The 16,480-nt window shown below is 37.9% G+C and overlaps 2 protein-coding genes across 2 annotated transcripts; one reads left to right on the top strand and one right to left on the bottom strand.

Moving 5' to 3' along the window:
- Window positions 1–3,245: 3,245 nt before the first annotated feature.
- On the top strand, window positions 3,246–7,835 carry si:dkey-112a7.4 (calcium/calmodulin-dependent protein kinase II inhibitor 1). The gene is made up of 3 exons (XM_055025264.1): window positions 3,246–3,541; window positions 3,886–4,182; window positions 6,761–7,835. The coding sequence occupies exons 2-3, from the start codon at window positions 4,002–4,004 to the stop codon at window positions 6,838–6,840; spliced, it is 261 nt and encodes an 86-aa protein (XP_054881239.1). The 5' UTR covers window positions 3,246–3,541; window positions 3,886–4,001; the 3' UTR covers window positions 6,841–7,835.
- Window positions 7,836–8,794: 959 nt separating this feature from the next.
- cldn7a (claudin 7a) lies at window positions 8,795–15,405 on the bottom strand. Its single transcript, XM_055025244.1, has 4 exons — window positions 15,111–15,405; window positions 11,665–11,829; window positions 10,998–11,082; window positions 8,795–9,681 (listed from the first exon to the last, which is right to left on the bottom strand). The coding sequence occupies exons 1-4, from the start codon at window positions 15,331–15,333 to the stop codon at window positions 9,513–9,515; spliced, it is 642 nt and encodes a 213-aa protein (XP_054881219.1). The 5' UTR covers window positions 15,334–15,405; the 3' UTR covers window positions 8,795–9,512.
- Between the last annotated feature and the right edge of the window lie 1,075 nt (window positions 15,406–16,480).

Raw genomic sequence — 16,480 nt, 5'->3', positions numbered from 1 at the left:
TCAAACGTCCAGCTGGACTCACTCAGCCTCGGGTTTCCCTTCATCCTGCAGCAGAGGCAATGCTTCAGCGTCTGCTTTTCCCCTCGGATATATTTACCCGTTTGTGGCTGGTGGCATTTTATAACCTTGAGTAAACCTGAAAGACATAAAAAGGCACAGAGGTTAGTAGTTGTTTTGCTAAACTCCTCTAAATGTATCAGTTTTGAGTAGAATATTCCTGCGACCTTTGACCTCTTGAACAACTTTACTCAACAAACATCAGCATCAGTTGTGTAGAAATGAACTGGTGAAAATGTGTGCAGAAATTGTGATATTTCAAGCTTTTTAATTGATTTCTTCCTTTTATCTAATCATTTTGGTGGGAAATAATAGATGTATCAGTTTTGATACAAAAAAATAAAAGAATCCAGATTAAATTTTAAATAAAAATATCTTTAAACCATTAATTTAAATAAAAAAGCAGCTTTCAAGTATTTCTTGCGTCAGTATTAATGCTTTTAGATGTATTAACAATGCTATCGAAGTAATTAATGATTAATTTTGATTAATTTTACTCACCATTTTCATTTAATCCAGAAAGTTTAACCTGCTTTTCTTTATCATCTGTGGGTATCAGTGGGTAGGGACACTTTACTCTGCCAGGGGAAATCACTGCAATGGAAGAAACATTTATATCAACACCTGCTCTGAAATCTACAAACATCTAAAAATAAACATTTCTTTTGATTAAAAAAAACAAAAAAACAAAGTTTACTCACTTGAGCATCTGCATCTTTTGATTTCTCTGGTTGTAAATCCAGCAGAGTGAAATTCGTCACAATAAGCTATAAAAAAAATCAACACTTAGTCAAAGTAAGACGTCTTAAATAATGTTTTTTGTGAGATATAGTGGAGAATTAGCATTAAAGGTTATTTTTTTCTTTCGGACGTACCTGTTTTGTCGAAAAAGCAATCGATCAGAGCAACCAGCAGCAGAGTTGATGCTATAATCTTAGCCATCGTCGCCCCAAATGGTTTGGATAAATCTGGAAAACCTCACTTTTATAGTTTCCTCGTCCGTTTGGCTGCAGAGTCCTGGATAGGTCATGACACGTCTGGTGAACCTTTATTTTGAGAACCGAGTTTATCTCTTCAGTTTGTTTGTTGAATGCGATGAACCTGGAGATAGTACAAACTCCTGCACAAACATGACTTAGTTCTGATGAGCCTCCGTCAGTAAACAGGATGAAACGCAGCAAACGTGTCGGCTAATAACATGGCATTATTGCCGGAACAAACCTTCACTTTACTGAGCAAAAACAGGAATTTCCCCTCACAGGACGCAGAAATAACCAACGAGAAACCGAACCAACCTGGTGATCAGACCCTAACGTAACTTGCTTTTAAAACACAAACACATGGTCAAGTTTCTATTTTCAGTTTTTATCTAAACGCATCCATTCCTCTACGCCATTAGTCACAAACCTGAGGTCCGAGGGCCAAATCCGGCCCGCCGTAGCTTTTTCCGTGGCCCTCTAGATTCTAGACTAAACACTAAGTGTGCTTAAATATTATGTTATCAATCAAATTAATTCAGTTTTTATCCATTTACTTCCAAATTACATCAGTCAGTCCTTCCAGTTTCTTGGGAATTATCATGGAAATTCACACAAAATCATGACGTCATGTTTTTCTGCAGGTGGCGCTGCCGTTTTTCACTAATTGTTTTATTTCAGTTTTCTGTGAAGCTGCGTTGCTGCATCTCTGTTCAGTGGCACCACCAGATAACAGGCGAATTAAAAATAACCTTGCAATGGTACAACACGAAGTATTCGTCTACATAAAGACGCCTGGCATATCAACTTTCATGATAATTTACCGCCACTGTTCATGTTAAACCTCCTTACATCTCTGTTACTGTCTCACTAACATTGCATCCATATTGTTTCTTTTCTCAGTGACCTCAGATGACCTTTTTCAGCTCGGTCTCCAGCTTATTGACAGCATCATCCCACTCAGTGGACCGACTTGTTTAGAGGCAGAAACCAGCCAACTTCTGCTTCTACTGACAAATACATTCACATCCATCCACTGTTGGATGAACGTCAGATTAAAGTTTGTCTTTTAATTATTTATTTTTAACTGTTCATGTTCTAAATGTGGAAGAATCAGTGGATGTACAACAGGAACAGCTTTGAAAAACAACAATCGGATGAACGCGTTTGGATTTATTGTGGCATAATTCTGTTTGGTTGAATTAGTGAGGTTCATTTTAGCCAACAAATAATGGCATCTAAAGGGCCATTACAGATGCTAAATGTGGTCTTACAATGTTTATGTTTTTGTCAGATGGACCAAAATCATAAAGTCAAAATTAGTCACACGCCAGGCAGAGACAACACATGAGTTTTATGCAAGGATAAGGAATTAAAACAAGGGGCGAGACGGTCTGGTTCTGATGCAGCTGTGGAAAGCAACCTTCCGACCTCGAACATGAACATTTGTTACAAACATTTCAAGAACATTTCATATGACATGACTAGCAGATGTGACCTTATTGTAATCTTTTCCATCACACACAACATTGTGACAGATTGAACAAACATGTAAATATATATCCATCCATTGTCTGTTCACCTTTGTTCCTAGTGGGGTCAGGAGGTGCTGGTGCCTATCTCCAGCTAACGTAACGGGCAAGAGGCGGGGTCACCCTGGACAGGTCGCCAGTCTGTCGCAGGGCAACAAACAGCACACACTCATGCCTAGGATTAATTTAGAGAGACCAATTAACCTGATAGTCCTGTTTTTGGACTGTAGGAGGAAGCCGGAGTACCCGGAGAGAACCCACCACGCACAGGGAGAACATGCAAACTCCGTGCAGAAAGACCTGGGAATCGAACCCAGATGCTACCAACTGCGCCACTGTGCAGCCCTGCACGTATATATATTTACAAATACATATATATAGATTTATATATTTATATATATATATATATATATATATATAGATTTATATATTTATATATTTTTAAATTAAAATTACATAAAGCAGCTTTATTGTTAAATCGCAAGAAAACTCTAACCTCTGTAATCAGTGTTTACGTCAGAAAATGAGGAATATCTTTCGACTAAAGGTAAAAAGGTCATTTTATTTATATCGCACATTTCCAAATGACTCAGGAAGTTTCTCCTGACTCATTTGCATTTCTGTAAATGAGCTGTTGGTGTCAAAGTTCACCAACTTGCAGTGTGGTTCAGCGGAGCCTGTCATTGGCTGGTCTCTGACTCGGGAGGCGTGGCCACGCAAAACGTCCCTCCCACCGGGTAAACCAGCCTGCAATCACAACCGTCCTCATCGCATCGACCGCGCCGTGACGTGATTCACGGGAGGAAATCCCCACGGCAGAGAGAGAAAGGTCCCTTTAAATCGCTTTCTTCCTCCTTGGTGTTGTGCCAAGTTCGGCAGAGAAGCGGCTGAGAGCTCCAAACAACAACAACAGCGGCAGCAGCGGCGGCGGCGGCTCTCAGCTGGACACTTTCCCCGATTCAGCGCTTTAGCAGGGTGAGCTACAGCCGCTGTTTGTTTTTACTTAACGGATCCGCGGAGAGCTGTCTGGGAAAAACGAACGGAAATCAACGGTTTCGACCCACAGATCGATGTGGAGACATGTTGTTGTCATGTTAGCCGTCGGTGTGACGCAGAGGAAATAATGTTACACCTGTTAGCGATAACAATAATTGGGGTTATTTCTGTTTTAAACGTTGAGTAACTGTCTGTTTCTTGGCACGCGCTCCGCCAGCGCCCCGGAGTTACAGCCAACGGTCGGTTCTGGTTTCATCAACAGGGCGTTTGGATTTTTCCGACTGTTATTGCCAACATTTTGAGGTTTTATTTGTGTTTTTTAGCCTCCACACGTTTCGGCGTTGAGAAGCATTGCGGAAGTAGCGAGAGTCTCCTCAACGCGACAGCGACACGCTCGGGGCTGTGCTGACACCTAGCGGCCGAACAGGAGAACCGCAGCATGTACGGAGCTTCAGGAATCCCCGAGCTGATCCCGCACAGCGGGCCGCCCCGGCAGCCCGGCCCGGCGGGGCAGTTCAGCCCGGGACACCCGCAGGCGCACGGACACGACGGCGGGGCGAACCCCCAGAGGCTCGGACAGAGAGCTCCGAAACTGGGTCAGATCGGCCGGTCCAAAAAAGGTGAGAGAAACTGCAATCTGTTGCTTTTTTAAATTTTTTTTAGGGATTCATGCTGGTTGTTTTATTGGACTTGCCACCAACATATTGGTGTTTTGCTCAAGTTAAAGTAAAAAGTAGATGTTCAAGAAATTAAAATTAAAAGATGTTTGGTAAAAAAGTGACTCCAGTACTTAATAACTGATCAAAACATCTTTTTGATATTTAAAAATTACATAAAACTTAGAAATTTCTGTTTTTTTGTTTTGTTTTGTTTTCGAAAACATCTAGGACAAACTCCTAGACTCAACATTTGATTGTTTTTTTGACAGAAATATACTGTTTTTTATTTTCCATATAAAGTTATGTGGAGATTTTGGTATTTTGTTGCTTAAAAATGAAAATAATTACAAAATCACACAAAAGAGAATTATTTCCAAGTCAATTTCTTTCAATATAAAACAAATGGGACTTTAACAAAAACTGCATGTGAGTTTTTGGTTAAGACAAGCTTGTCGTTTTTGCTTCAATAGTGAATAACTGCATGTAAATTGTCTCTTTGCTACTTTTTTTCTGTCTACAAAAGTAAAATAATTTCATGATTTTAATATAATTTTTTGAAAGCCTGATTTGTTTTTTGTTTGTTTCTTTTTTGGTTCTCTAGCTACAATAGATACAGATACGCAATACTCAGAATAGGTAATATTCTCTCTTTTGATAGAGAAACAGGCCCACAGCATCACCATTCCTCTGTCATACTTTGCCATAAAAGGACTTTCCCACAGATATAATCCTTGATTGTTTTGGTCCTGGGGAAAAATGGAGACATCTGCATAAAAAACCACAACATTCAGCAGAAAATGCGTCACAGGAATCAGTTGCTGTGGAGCCAGCAGTTTTTTCTTTTATCGCTGTGTTTTATTTGACTCCACAACAGAGATGTTTCTATTTCTGAACTCACCTCATGCAAATGTGGTGAACTGAATGACGGAGACAGCTTTCCATTGAAACCTGCCAGGGAAAAAAGCCTAAATCCAAACTGGAAACCAGACCATTTGTTTTTTGTTTCCAAGCCTCCTACTGACCAAACTCGTCAAGTTCAAGAACAAGAAATTACGAAAAAATCATGTGTTGTATGTTTTGTATGTGTTTGTACGTCCATTTGGGTCTCAGCTGCTTCTAAAAACAAGTGCTTAACAAAACCTTTTTTGGTAACAAGTTAATGTTTTTTTTTGGTGTCTGGAAAATAAGCTGCTTTAACTGCACCGTTACCCAGCAACCCCCAGCCTGCTGCCTAGCAACCCCCAACCTGCTGCCTAGCAACCCCCAGCCCGCTGCCTAGCAACCCAGGCGGAACTCCAGAATGTTTGGTCAGCTGGTTTTAAAGCTTCATGGATCATAAAACAAATGGAGCACAAACCAGAGGAGGCTGCGACACACTGAGGCGTACTGCACAGTTCAGCCAGAAGGTGGCGTCGATAAGAGGCAAACAACCAAAATATGTCAGAAATGGTGAAAATATGCAGTTTTAAAAAAGAAACAAACCAGTTATGTACACATTTATAATGTGTACATATTATAAATATGTACTGCTCATAGTGTAGAGAGTTGTGTCCTGTTTCATAGTGTTTCTGTCTGTTGGCTAGTTATTTGTTTATTCATTTGTTCTTGTGCCTAGTTGCTTTAGGACAAAAGATTAAATGCTGCTGTGCAAATTCGTCCATATTTACACTGGCATAAATTGTGGTAATGTTGATTAACCTGCACTGTCCTAATCAAATAAATGTAATTAAATTACATTTAAAGTGACAAGGCTCAAAGCAGGCAGAACTGCAGAGACAAAAATCTCATTGCCTTAGAATTACTTTGTGCAAAAAATTTAATAAACCTATCAAGTGTAGACCATAGACTTATGTAACCTGTTAAAGGAAGCATAATGGGTCACTTTTAAAGTTTTTTAAAATTATTTTATTGAGTTTAAAGGTATAATTTAGTTTTTGAGGATTTACAAACAATTCTGCACCTTCTTTCAGCTCAGAGAACTTGTCTATTTCTATGTTGGATATTTCATTTCTTCATTTTTTTGTTTTGAATTGTTCTGTACACCAGTAAAGAGAATTCCCAGAATTTCATTATGTTTAGTTGTTGAAATTAGCGACATTATGTCTGTTAGTAGAGAGTCTGACATGAGGAAAAAGAAACATTACAATGTTTCCTGTTTGAAATCTTGCTAACCACTACTCAAAATCAAACTAACACCTATTCAAAGTTTTGCTAAAAGTAACTGAGTCAAGTTTATTCAAAGATAAGCTAACAGTTGCTTAAACTTAATGGTAGGTTAGGGTTGGGGTTGGGGTAGGGTTAGGGTTAGGTTTAGGGTTAGCCTAACCCTAACAGCAAATCAGAGCAAAGCTAAAAGTGAAGCTAACAGCTTGTCAGGGTCCATCAGTCAACTGATTAATTCGGTTAATTTGAAGCAGATATTTGCTAACACCATCAACCCATAGAGTCAAATCCAGTCAAGCTAATAGCTGGTAAGCTAGTCTCTGAAGCTAACACAAGTAGCTTTGCTCAGCTAAAATGTCTTTCTCTTCTTCCACAGTGGATCTGGACGACGAAGACCTGGACGACCTCATGAACAACAACGGCCAGTGCCCCGTCTCCCTGTCGCCCATCTCCTAACTTCATCTCTGAGAAGTGCCAGAAACCCGTTCCAGTCAGCGCTCCTGGTCCAAAGTGTCCTCTGGAGCTGCTGATGGCTCCAACACGGCTCATTTCGCGCCGCCTGAACGGAGCCCTGCTTGTACATAGTGTCTATTTAACTTCGCTCAGACTGTGAATAAATGAATCTCTGTAGGCCGTCGAAGGATTTCTTTCAAAGCTTCTTTTCTGATCGGCCGGACGTGTCTGACGAAGGTTACCGATTCTCTGCTAATTTGTTGTGTGAAGGAACACGAGGCCCGTTGGGGTGAAAAATTAAGCTTTTGGTTGTGCAACGACTCGCACAGATCCGAACGGAGTAGCTATGAGCGCTCGCTACTTAAACCAGAGGAAAACGACTACTGCAAATTATTTATTGTTCAAAGAAATCTATATTTTTAGCTGTCGTTGTGGCTTCTACTTGTTTTTTACTTTGTCATCTAAAAGTGAGATTTAAGACGTGCACTTTGTGGGAATGCCTGTCATGTGCTGTGACACGTCGCAGAAACCTATGCATGAGGTCTGTGATTAAAGGGCTATGTTGTAGTTTTTTGGGGGGTTTTTGCAGGCAGACGGCAAAATTTTGATGCACTTTTTCTTTTCTTTTATGATTATAAATCAAATTTATATCTAAATATATTCTGATCCGCATGCGTTGATGTTTATGATTCGTTTTCGTCATGTTGTCTTTCTGACTCAGACATGATGGCAGTATGAGATCATAAAAACGGGCAGCTCTGATTGGCTGTCGCTGCTGAGACAATCTAACTGATGTTTTGGGGATTTTGTGAAGATTGCAGTGGAATAAGACATAATGGGCCTTTTAAAGGCTCACCGTTGAGGTCATAGTTCACCAGTGGGGGATGTTTTTCACACATTTTGACTCTGAGGCTGGGGTTGTTTGCCTTTTGCATGAAAGTGATCAATCTTTCATGTTGCATCTCTGGAAATAAATAAAAGTATAAATTCTCATAAAATCTGTTTTTGTTTTTATTTCGGTTTGCATAAACGGCTTTAAAACAACCTCCGATTATGTTATTTATGGTAATCTTCCAACTGGTTTCTGAGTTTTCCCTAACAAATTTTCAAATGGTAATTTATTTTTACTAAATTAATCTCTAAACTTTCAGATTTTTTTTCCAAGCAAATTTTAGACTTTTCTGAGAAAATTTTAGCTTGAGAAGTAAAAAAATTGAAAGAAAAAAAATAACATTTTGAGATTATTCTCAGAAATTTGAGGAAAAAAAGGTCCTGTTGGTTACAAACGTAAAAAACCCTCAAATTTTCAACATTGTTTCATGCATTTTTTTTTTTTACTTTTCAAGCTCAGATGTTTCTAGGTCTTATTTTTCTTGAACATTTCTGTGATTGATCTAAAAAATGATTTTTTTCTGATAAACTTGACTTTTCAATCAGAAATTTTCTCTTTTTTTCTAGACATTTTCTGACAAGTCTCAAAATATTGAGTTTTTTTCTAGTAAACTTTTGACATTTCAAACTCAGAAATGTCCAAGTTTTTTCTAAAAAGTTCAGAATTTTGAAATTGCTTGAAATCTTTTGATTTCATGCTCAGAGAATTTCTAGGTTTTCTTTCTGGTAAATGTTTGACTTTTCAAGCTAAACAATATTCATGTTTTTTTATTTAAATTTCTGATATTGATCTCAAAATTTTTTACTTTTTTGGCAGAAATATGCTCCTTGTCTCTATCCACCCTGATACACTGTTGTAAATTTAAGCATTAAAACTGTTTCCTCGACGTCTTTAGCAATATTTCTTGCCATTTCTCTCAAAAGTTTTCCAAGTCTCCAAAATGCATTTATCATTATCTAATGTTAACATTTGTTTGATTTAATAAAGGTCTGAGAAAAAAATCCAAAGAAATCTGTAAACAGGATTTCACAACACTGTAGGTAACAATTTACAAACATCCCACACTTAATGTCTACTGTGTTTTTATTTATCTAACATGTTAAAAATACTTTTTTCATACATTTTCTATGTTCCCATTATTCTGTAGTTACAGCTCAGAGTGTAACAGTGTAAAATCTACATACCATGACGCTACAGATCCTTTAAATCTACAAAATAAATAGCAGTACAATCGGGGTAAAAACAAATATCTGTCTATCTGAGCAGAGTTTCTCGCCGGCTGATTTGAAGAGTAATGGATGTCGTTTGGTGTACAATGAGGCCGGTGTGAGAAGTCACACCATGCTCACTTTAACGCCTATTTTAGTACACTGATATAATAAAACCTCACATGGACTGAGCTGCAACCTGCACACCATGGAGGGACTGATTACTTTCAATTACAAGACATGTGCTAATTACGGCTAGCGCTGACACACGGCTGCAAATGTTGGCTGTAGTCCATAATATTAGGCTGCAACACAAAGTCTTGTGGGTTTAATAAGGGGATCCAATTATAATGTGTCTGAGAAGACCAATGGTAAACAACTGTGGAATGTGAGGACGGAGCATGAAACATCTTTGATGAAACAATTCAGAGCAGTGTGTGACAATTAAATGCTCATTAAAGCCCAACAAGGAGAGTCTCTGTTTCACATCTTCGGTTCTGCTCTGTTGACGCTGCAGCAATTGTTTATTTTTGTATTTTTTTTAACCCAGCAGTTCCAGCCAGCAGGGGGCGCTCTCAGACATATTCCTTGTTGCTGCTCGGAGGGCTGGAGCGAGAGCCGGGCATATTTGGGTACCTGGATACCTGCTTCTTCCTGGGACAGGAGGCGGCCAGCATGGCGCCGCCCAGAACATCGAGGAGGGCGCCGCCCCAAGCGATGAAGATGGCCGCTCCGAATTCAAACCTGGGAAGACAAAGATTACATTAAAACTAGAATAATCGGTTTTTAGCTTCTCTGTTGTATTTTTATTTTATAATAGAGAAATTCACATATTTGTTAAATGTTCTATCTTGTCCTCAATGTCTTTTAACCTTTATCTGCTTACACTCACATGCTGCAGCTTACATGACCATGTTTATGTGTCTCCCGGCAGGCACACATAAAGAGACTGAAACTGATTAGACAAGCCTTGGAGGTTACAGATAGCAGAAAACAACAAAAAGCTAAATGCTGCAGTCTTCAAATCTCTCGGTTTCAGTCATAATGTGAGCTCAGGGTGGAGCAGCTCTGGACGGTGAATGAAACTCCATTTTTTCCATTTGTATGACAGATATGGATTGTAACATTGGATCATCTTTCAGCATTAAAGCCTGCTTTTAAATATAACCAAATCTCATTATTTGTCAAGGTAATTTACACTGAGAGGTTCTGGTCGGGTCCTGAAACTGGTTAACGGACCTGACGGAGCACAGAGACAAAAATGAATGAACGGCAACATTTTCTATATTTACATTTGGATCACAACTGCTTAAAGAAAAACACCCCGCCATTTTCTGGCAACGATTTAATGTTTTATGGCGTCTGGAAAACGAGCCATCTCAAAAACCTTCCAACTGTAAAGTCATATAGTGGCGTTACCTAGCAACCCAAGCTGAGTTCAAGCACGTTTGCTCTGCTAATGTTTTTTGAAGACGTACGGTTGTATAATTACGCAGCCATTTTCATATGCTAGTGGCCAACAGCAGTTAATTTGGATTTAACGTGGCAAGACGCACTAAAACAGAACTGAGCAAATCAAGCTAACAACTCCAAATGAAGCTAACACATCAACGTAAAGATAACAATCATTATGTTATCTTAGATAACACTGAAGCTAACACAAATAGCCCCATGAGCATATTTTCCAATGTGCAAAGGTTTGAAATACCTTTTTATTATCGCTTAAGTTAACTGGTCATGATACTTTTGAGCTTAAAGAAAGTATAGCTCTGGTGCGCAGAGTTTAGCTACATGCATGTAGTTTAGCAGAGAAAATGCTGACAATGAAAACTATTTAGTTTTTTGAAACACCAGAACATAAATCAAATTGAGTTTCCATTTGTCTTCATTCTTGATAACTCAAATCAAGTTATTCTACAAAACCCACAAAACTAGGACTTTGCCAAAAAATAACAGCTAGTGAGTGACATGTGAAATGTTGCAATAACTAATTAAAGCAAGAAACAAAGGATTGATTTTACAATCATACAGAATACAGTGAAACATTTAGCTCTTCTCACTTGGTGTTGACCGGAGTGTAGGGGTTGTAGAAAGCTCTGATGACGTTGTGAGCAAACCAAGAACACGCCACAATGGCACACAGGCCTGCAGAGAGAGAGTCAACAGGACAGATGGACCATTTCAATAACACATCGAAATTCAACAGGATAGGAACCTTTTTTATCCCTCCGACTCCAGCACAATGGGCTGTCAGTGAAGTCTTCAAAGCTCTTTGGACATCAGAACCAGCAGCACGGAGCCCATTCAGTCCAGTGGCCGCCAGAGGGCAATGAGTGGGAAGAAAGAGCTTTGGATTTGGGATTAAACGTTTCCCGAGATTCACTTATGGGCAGCATCTTTGATTCTCACCAGTCTGGTTTAGACAGCTTCAATTTGCAGAGGAAGTTTGAAGCATTTAGGGAGGTGTGAACGTGCAATAAAACTCTGGTGCAGACCAAACAACTGAACTTTGGTTCGTCTACAAACCTTCGGTACGGTTTGAATGTATATGTGAATGCCAAGTGGACCAGAAAGCAGAAGCAGGAAGTGAACAACAGTGCAGGGCTTTCTGATTCTTTATTTATTTATGAAAATCAACAAAATGTTGGGAATGCACCTTTATATCTTAAATTAGTCCAATTCTTTCGCTGAAACTAACATCAACAGTTGGAGCGTTTTCATCCTCACCTCCTATCAGCAGAATAATTCCTCCTATCATGGCAATGCGAGACTTGCGTAGTTTGTCACTTCCTCCACAGGTGGTGCACTTCATTCCCATGCAGGCCACGCCCAGACCCGCCACGGACACGATGATGCCCACTATCATGAGGGCGCGGGTCGCCTGCAGTGAACCTGGGGAAGGAAACCAGCGAAAGATTTCACTGCATTTACAGGTAAAACAGGAAAAGGAAGAAGTAAATTTACAGGGAAAAAAACCTAGAAAATATTTTGATTAATCTCAGAAATTTTTGGACATTTCTGAGTTTCAAAAGTGGAAAATCTTTGACATTTTCTATAAATTATCTCAGATTTATGAAAAAACTTCTGAGCTTTTTTCTGGCAAATTTTAGACTTTCAAGCTCAGAAATCTTCAAGTTTTTGCCACAAAATTTCCTAGAAAAACTAACATTTTGAGATTAATCTCAGAAGATTTTGAGACATTTTTTTTTTAATTTCAGTGTTTCAAAATTTGAACATTTGGACTTTTGAAACTCAAAACTCAGAACATTTTCCTTCTTTTTCTCCCAAATTTTTTTTCTAGAAACTTTTTGAAATGTAAAAGTCCAAAATTAGATATTAAAGACTCTGAATATTTAATATTACATTGAGTTTCAAAAGTCAAACAATTTTCAACTGAGCAATTTCAAAGTTTTTCTAGAGAATTTCTAAAATTGAGAAGTCAAAAATGTTCTATGTGAATTTGGAATTTTCCAAAAATCAGAAATTTAAAAAATCTAAAAATATTTGACTTTTGAAATTCAGACATTTCTACATTTTTTTCTAAAAATCATTGGACACACTCTGTCAATAAACTCAATATTTGAATGTTTTGACAGAAATGTACTCAGTATTTTTATTGTTTTTCTTTCTACAGCAGCCAGAATGCACCATTATAAATATGCAATCCAGTTCAGGAAGGCTAGAAAATACCAGAAAAACACAAAAATGGAAGAAGAAACAGGAAAAATAGGGGCTGAGGCTTTATCTGAGTGACCAGAGGTTGTAAATTAGGGAAGCCATGGGAGACTCATGAACACGCTAACAGTGAGAAACAACACATTTCTCTTCACTTGAACTGAATCCAAACGGTAAAACCTTTCGTCAGCCTGTAAACCTTTCACAGGATGAGGCCCCTCTTTGTCCAAATCCTGCCTCTGTCCACCTAGAACCAGTCTGTGCCAGCCGAGGCCATCCCTGCCCGCCCCAATCAGACCAAAACCGCCCAGCAGGGAGCGAGGGAGACTCCATGTAGCATGGAAATCAGAGGGAAATGGAAACAATAGGCAGGATTATGCTTCTTACTTCTGATATAATCACATTCTTGTTTCTAAATTGACCTTCAAAGTCGAGGAGAAATCCACCGAGAAACTTTCACTTGTCTGGAGTGCAAAAGTTAGGAACAACTGTAGATTATTAGATAAAACTTGAATGTTTAACTACTTTGCAAAGGTCAGAGCTTTTCCCCTGACTGGAATATTAAAAAATAATTCAGAAATCACAAAGTTTCCCGGGTCAAAGGTGAAAACTTCTCCCATAAATGCTTAAATTTGAACACAAACCATTGATCAAACTTTTTATATTTGTTTATTGAGACAGACAATAGAATAATTATTGATTGTAATGATTTCAGCACAGATAAATTAAAAGATTTTAATGTAAGATTTAAAGAGACGCCATTTTGTGTTTTATAGTGCTATTCTGTAGCACAATCAGGTAGATGCTACTTTGAGTTAAGGTTGGACGATAAACCAGTAACAATATATATCGCGATAAACACTTGATCAATATAAATAGTTGATAGATTTCTCAGCAGCTTCACTGAACTCTGATCCTGAACCGTGAAGCTAAGCTACGCTGGAGGTATCAACTAGCCGACTCTCCTTGGTTACCTAGCTACAACCTGCTGAGTAAGCGCCACAGCAGCAGTTTCAGGTTTTCACCTCAAAACTGTTTAAAAATAATAATAACAAAAAAACAACGCTGTGGAGTGAAAACCGTGGATGAAACAGATCACACCTCCAGTCTGGCAGGATTTCAGATTAATCAATATTGATCAATATCGACCCATATAAAATAATATTGTGATTTGTCACCATGTTCTGACAGTTTATTAGGAAACAACTAATCTGTGAAAAGATCAACAGTTTATAAAACCATCATGCTAACTAGACTTAGCATTCACAACAGGCTAAGCTAGCTGTAGCGCACCAGACACCAGATTGTGATTGGTAGCTCTAAGACCCGCCTCCTGGCTCTGATTGGCTACTTCTAGTTAGCACTAGGAGAAGAAATTTTTTCCACAGATTACCTGCATCTTGTCAGTCACAAAATGCTGACAGTTTCAAGAAATATGTAAAATGTAAAAGTACTGCAGCTTTAAGGGTTGTGAAAATATCAGTGTTTCTCTCTGAAGACGGATGATACGAGCAACATTTGGCTCGTGACAACAGCTTGTTGACAAAAGGGTGAAAGTCAGAAGTTTGTGTTGAATGTAACACAAGCAGACTTCCTGTCATCGTCAGTCCTGAGCGTCACACGGACCCAACGCTGAGGGGTCAGAGGTACGAGACGTAGAGAAAGAGAAAACAACACATTGTTCACTGCAAAAACACAAAATCAGTCCAAACATCTTATACTGGTGAAATAAGACAAAACTAACTTACAAGCAACTTTTCAGGAGCTTGTTTTAAGTAAATAATCCCTAAATATTGATTTTAAAAAGCATTTGTTCCATTGGCAGATTATTTTACTCATAAAAATACATTTTTCCATGTTATAAGTGAAATAATGTGCCAATGTTGAATCTTTCATCAACATTAAGGAATCAAAGAAATTACTCAACTAAAAAAAGAATTTGGTTTAAAGTCTAATCAAGTAATGAGTAACTGATCAATTATCAATCATTTAATATGTAAGTATTACATCAACAGGCGGATAAAAATCTAAAGTTAAGTGGAAATGTTGGTATTTTAACAATAATTCACTTAAGTAACACAAAATAAAAATCATGCAAAATAATTTTATTTTCCAAATCAGTTTCTTTCAATAAAAAACTTATGAAACTTTAACAAAAGCTGCAGGTTTTTATTTCTGGTGGATTTTGGTTAAAAAATGTTTGTTTTTAACTCAGTGGGCAGAAAATCCTGAAATTTGACTCAAGCAAGAATAGAAATACTTCATAATAAAATTATTCAAGTAAAAGTAAAAAGTAAAAATGCTCCTAAACACCCATTTTTAAAAAAGTTACTCTGTTTATTTATATGATTTCTTCTGATTTTGGTCTTCTGTTTTAAATAGTTCAGTATTAAATGAGTACCTGAGTGGCAGTTTTACCAAAGCCTTTCTCCTCTTCTGGAGTAATTTCTCTCTTTTACGTGAATAAAGTCACGTTAAAGTTAAAGCAACTGTCTTACTGTCGAGCTGCAGGATGGAGTCGTATATCTTGCACTGCAGCTGCCCGGTGCTCTGGAAGGCGCAGGACATCCACAGCCCCTGGTACATGGCCACGGCCGTGATGATGTTGTCCCCGATGTAGGCGGACATCTTCCACTGAGGCAGGACGGTCCCCACGATCAGCCCCACGATGCCCAGCAGAGACAGGAAGAAGCCCAGCAGCTGGAGCCCGGAGTTCGCCATGATTCAGACTGAGAGGTTCAGAGACGGGATCAAACCTGCATGCAGAGCAGATGGAGGGTGGGAACCACGGAGGGACAGAAGTGGGAGTGATGCTTCCCACTTCTGTCCTGGTTGTCAAACCGCAGGAGAGAAGGAGGAAAATAATCATGAAAGGTTTACAGTTTGGCTCAACTTGGATCAGATTTAAACAGAAGAAAAAAAACATTTAAAGGAGATGGAAATTTCTACCAACAAATATGAGACATTTTCTAGAAGAAGAAGCAAATAAAGTAAAAAGAAATTACTTTTTAACTCAGAAATATGGAGAATGACATCTAAATTTTTCTAAATAAATAAATAAAAAATTTTGAGATTGATCTAAACGTTTTCTAGAGAAAAAAGTTGAAAAACTGCTAAAGAACATTGGACAATGAACATTTGAGATTAATCTCAGAATTGTTTTTGAAACAACATACACATTTTTCCAAAGATAAAATTTTTGACTTTTGAAATTCAGCAAATGTCCAAAAGTCAAAAATATTTGACTTTTGAAGTTCAGAAACTTTTTTTTTATGGACAAGTTTTGAGATAAATCCCAAAATATCATTTTAAAAATTGTTTTTAGCATGTTTTCAAACTATAAAATTTCCAAGTTTTTCCTAGAAAATTATTTATATTAATCTAAAAATGTCATTTTTTTTCTCCAGCAAAATTGTGATGTCTCATTTCTAGATTAATCTGAACATTTTTGAGTTTTTTTATCTTCTCAACCTCAGAAATTTCTATGATTTCTTTCTGGAAAATTTCTGAGATTAACTTAAAAATTTGCAAGAAAAGACTCCAAAATATTGAGATTAATCTTGGAATTTTTTTTGAAAATCTTGAGCTTAAAAAGTCAAAAACCTAAAGCAAGATAAGTTTAATGTGATTTAAATTCAGACAAGGTGGATAAAAATATCTGCTTTCAACTGTAATTCTTTTTTTTTTTTTACTTTTTTGGCCCTAATTGTCACAATGACTCATTTACCTAAGAATCACCTTTTTCAGGTTAAATGCAACCTAAAAAAGGTGATTCTTGGGTTATAATGATATTCTGATGAATCTCAAAGCTCGGTTCCTCTCTGTCTTGTTCTGATCCTTCAGTTTCTCGTGTTCTTGTGTTTCCAGC

Source organism: Poeciliopsis prolifica, unplaced genomic scaffold (genome assembly GCF_027474105.1).
Source record: "Poeciliopsis prolifica strain line A6 unplaced genomic scaffold, Auburn_PproV2 SCAFFOLD140, whole genome shotgun sequence".
Taxonomy (NCBI): domain Eukaryota; kingdom Metazoa; phylum Chordata; class Actinopteri; order Cyprinodontiformes; family Poeciliidae; genus Poeciliopsis; species Poeciliopsis prolifica.
This window is presented reverse-complemented; position numbering and strand designations above follow the sequence as displayed.

Excerpts from the sequence above, each read along its gene's own strand:
- si:dkey-112a7.4 (XM_055025264.1), top strand. The coding sequence starts at position 4,002 with ATGTACGGAGCTTCAGGAATCCCCGAGCTGATCCCGCACAGCGGGCCG. Across the intron at positions 4,183-6,760 it reads GATCGGCCGGTCCAAAAAAG|TGGATCTGGACGACGAAGAC; the intron begins GTGAGAGAAACT and ends CTTCTTCCACAG.
- cldn7a (XM_055025244.1), bottom strand. The coding sequence starts at position 15,333 with ATGGCGAACTCCGGGCTCCAGCTGCTGGGCTTCTTCCTGTCTCTGCTG. Across the intron at positions 11,830-15,110 it reads CTCCATCCTGCAGCTCGACA|GTTCACTGCAGGCGACCCGC; the intron begins GTAAGACAGTTG and ends TTCCTTCCCCAG. Across the intron at positions 11,083-11,664 it reads AATTATTCTGCTGATAGGAG|GCCTGTGTGCCATTGTGGCG; the intron begins GTGAGGATGAAA and ends CTCTCTCTGCAG.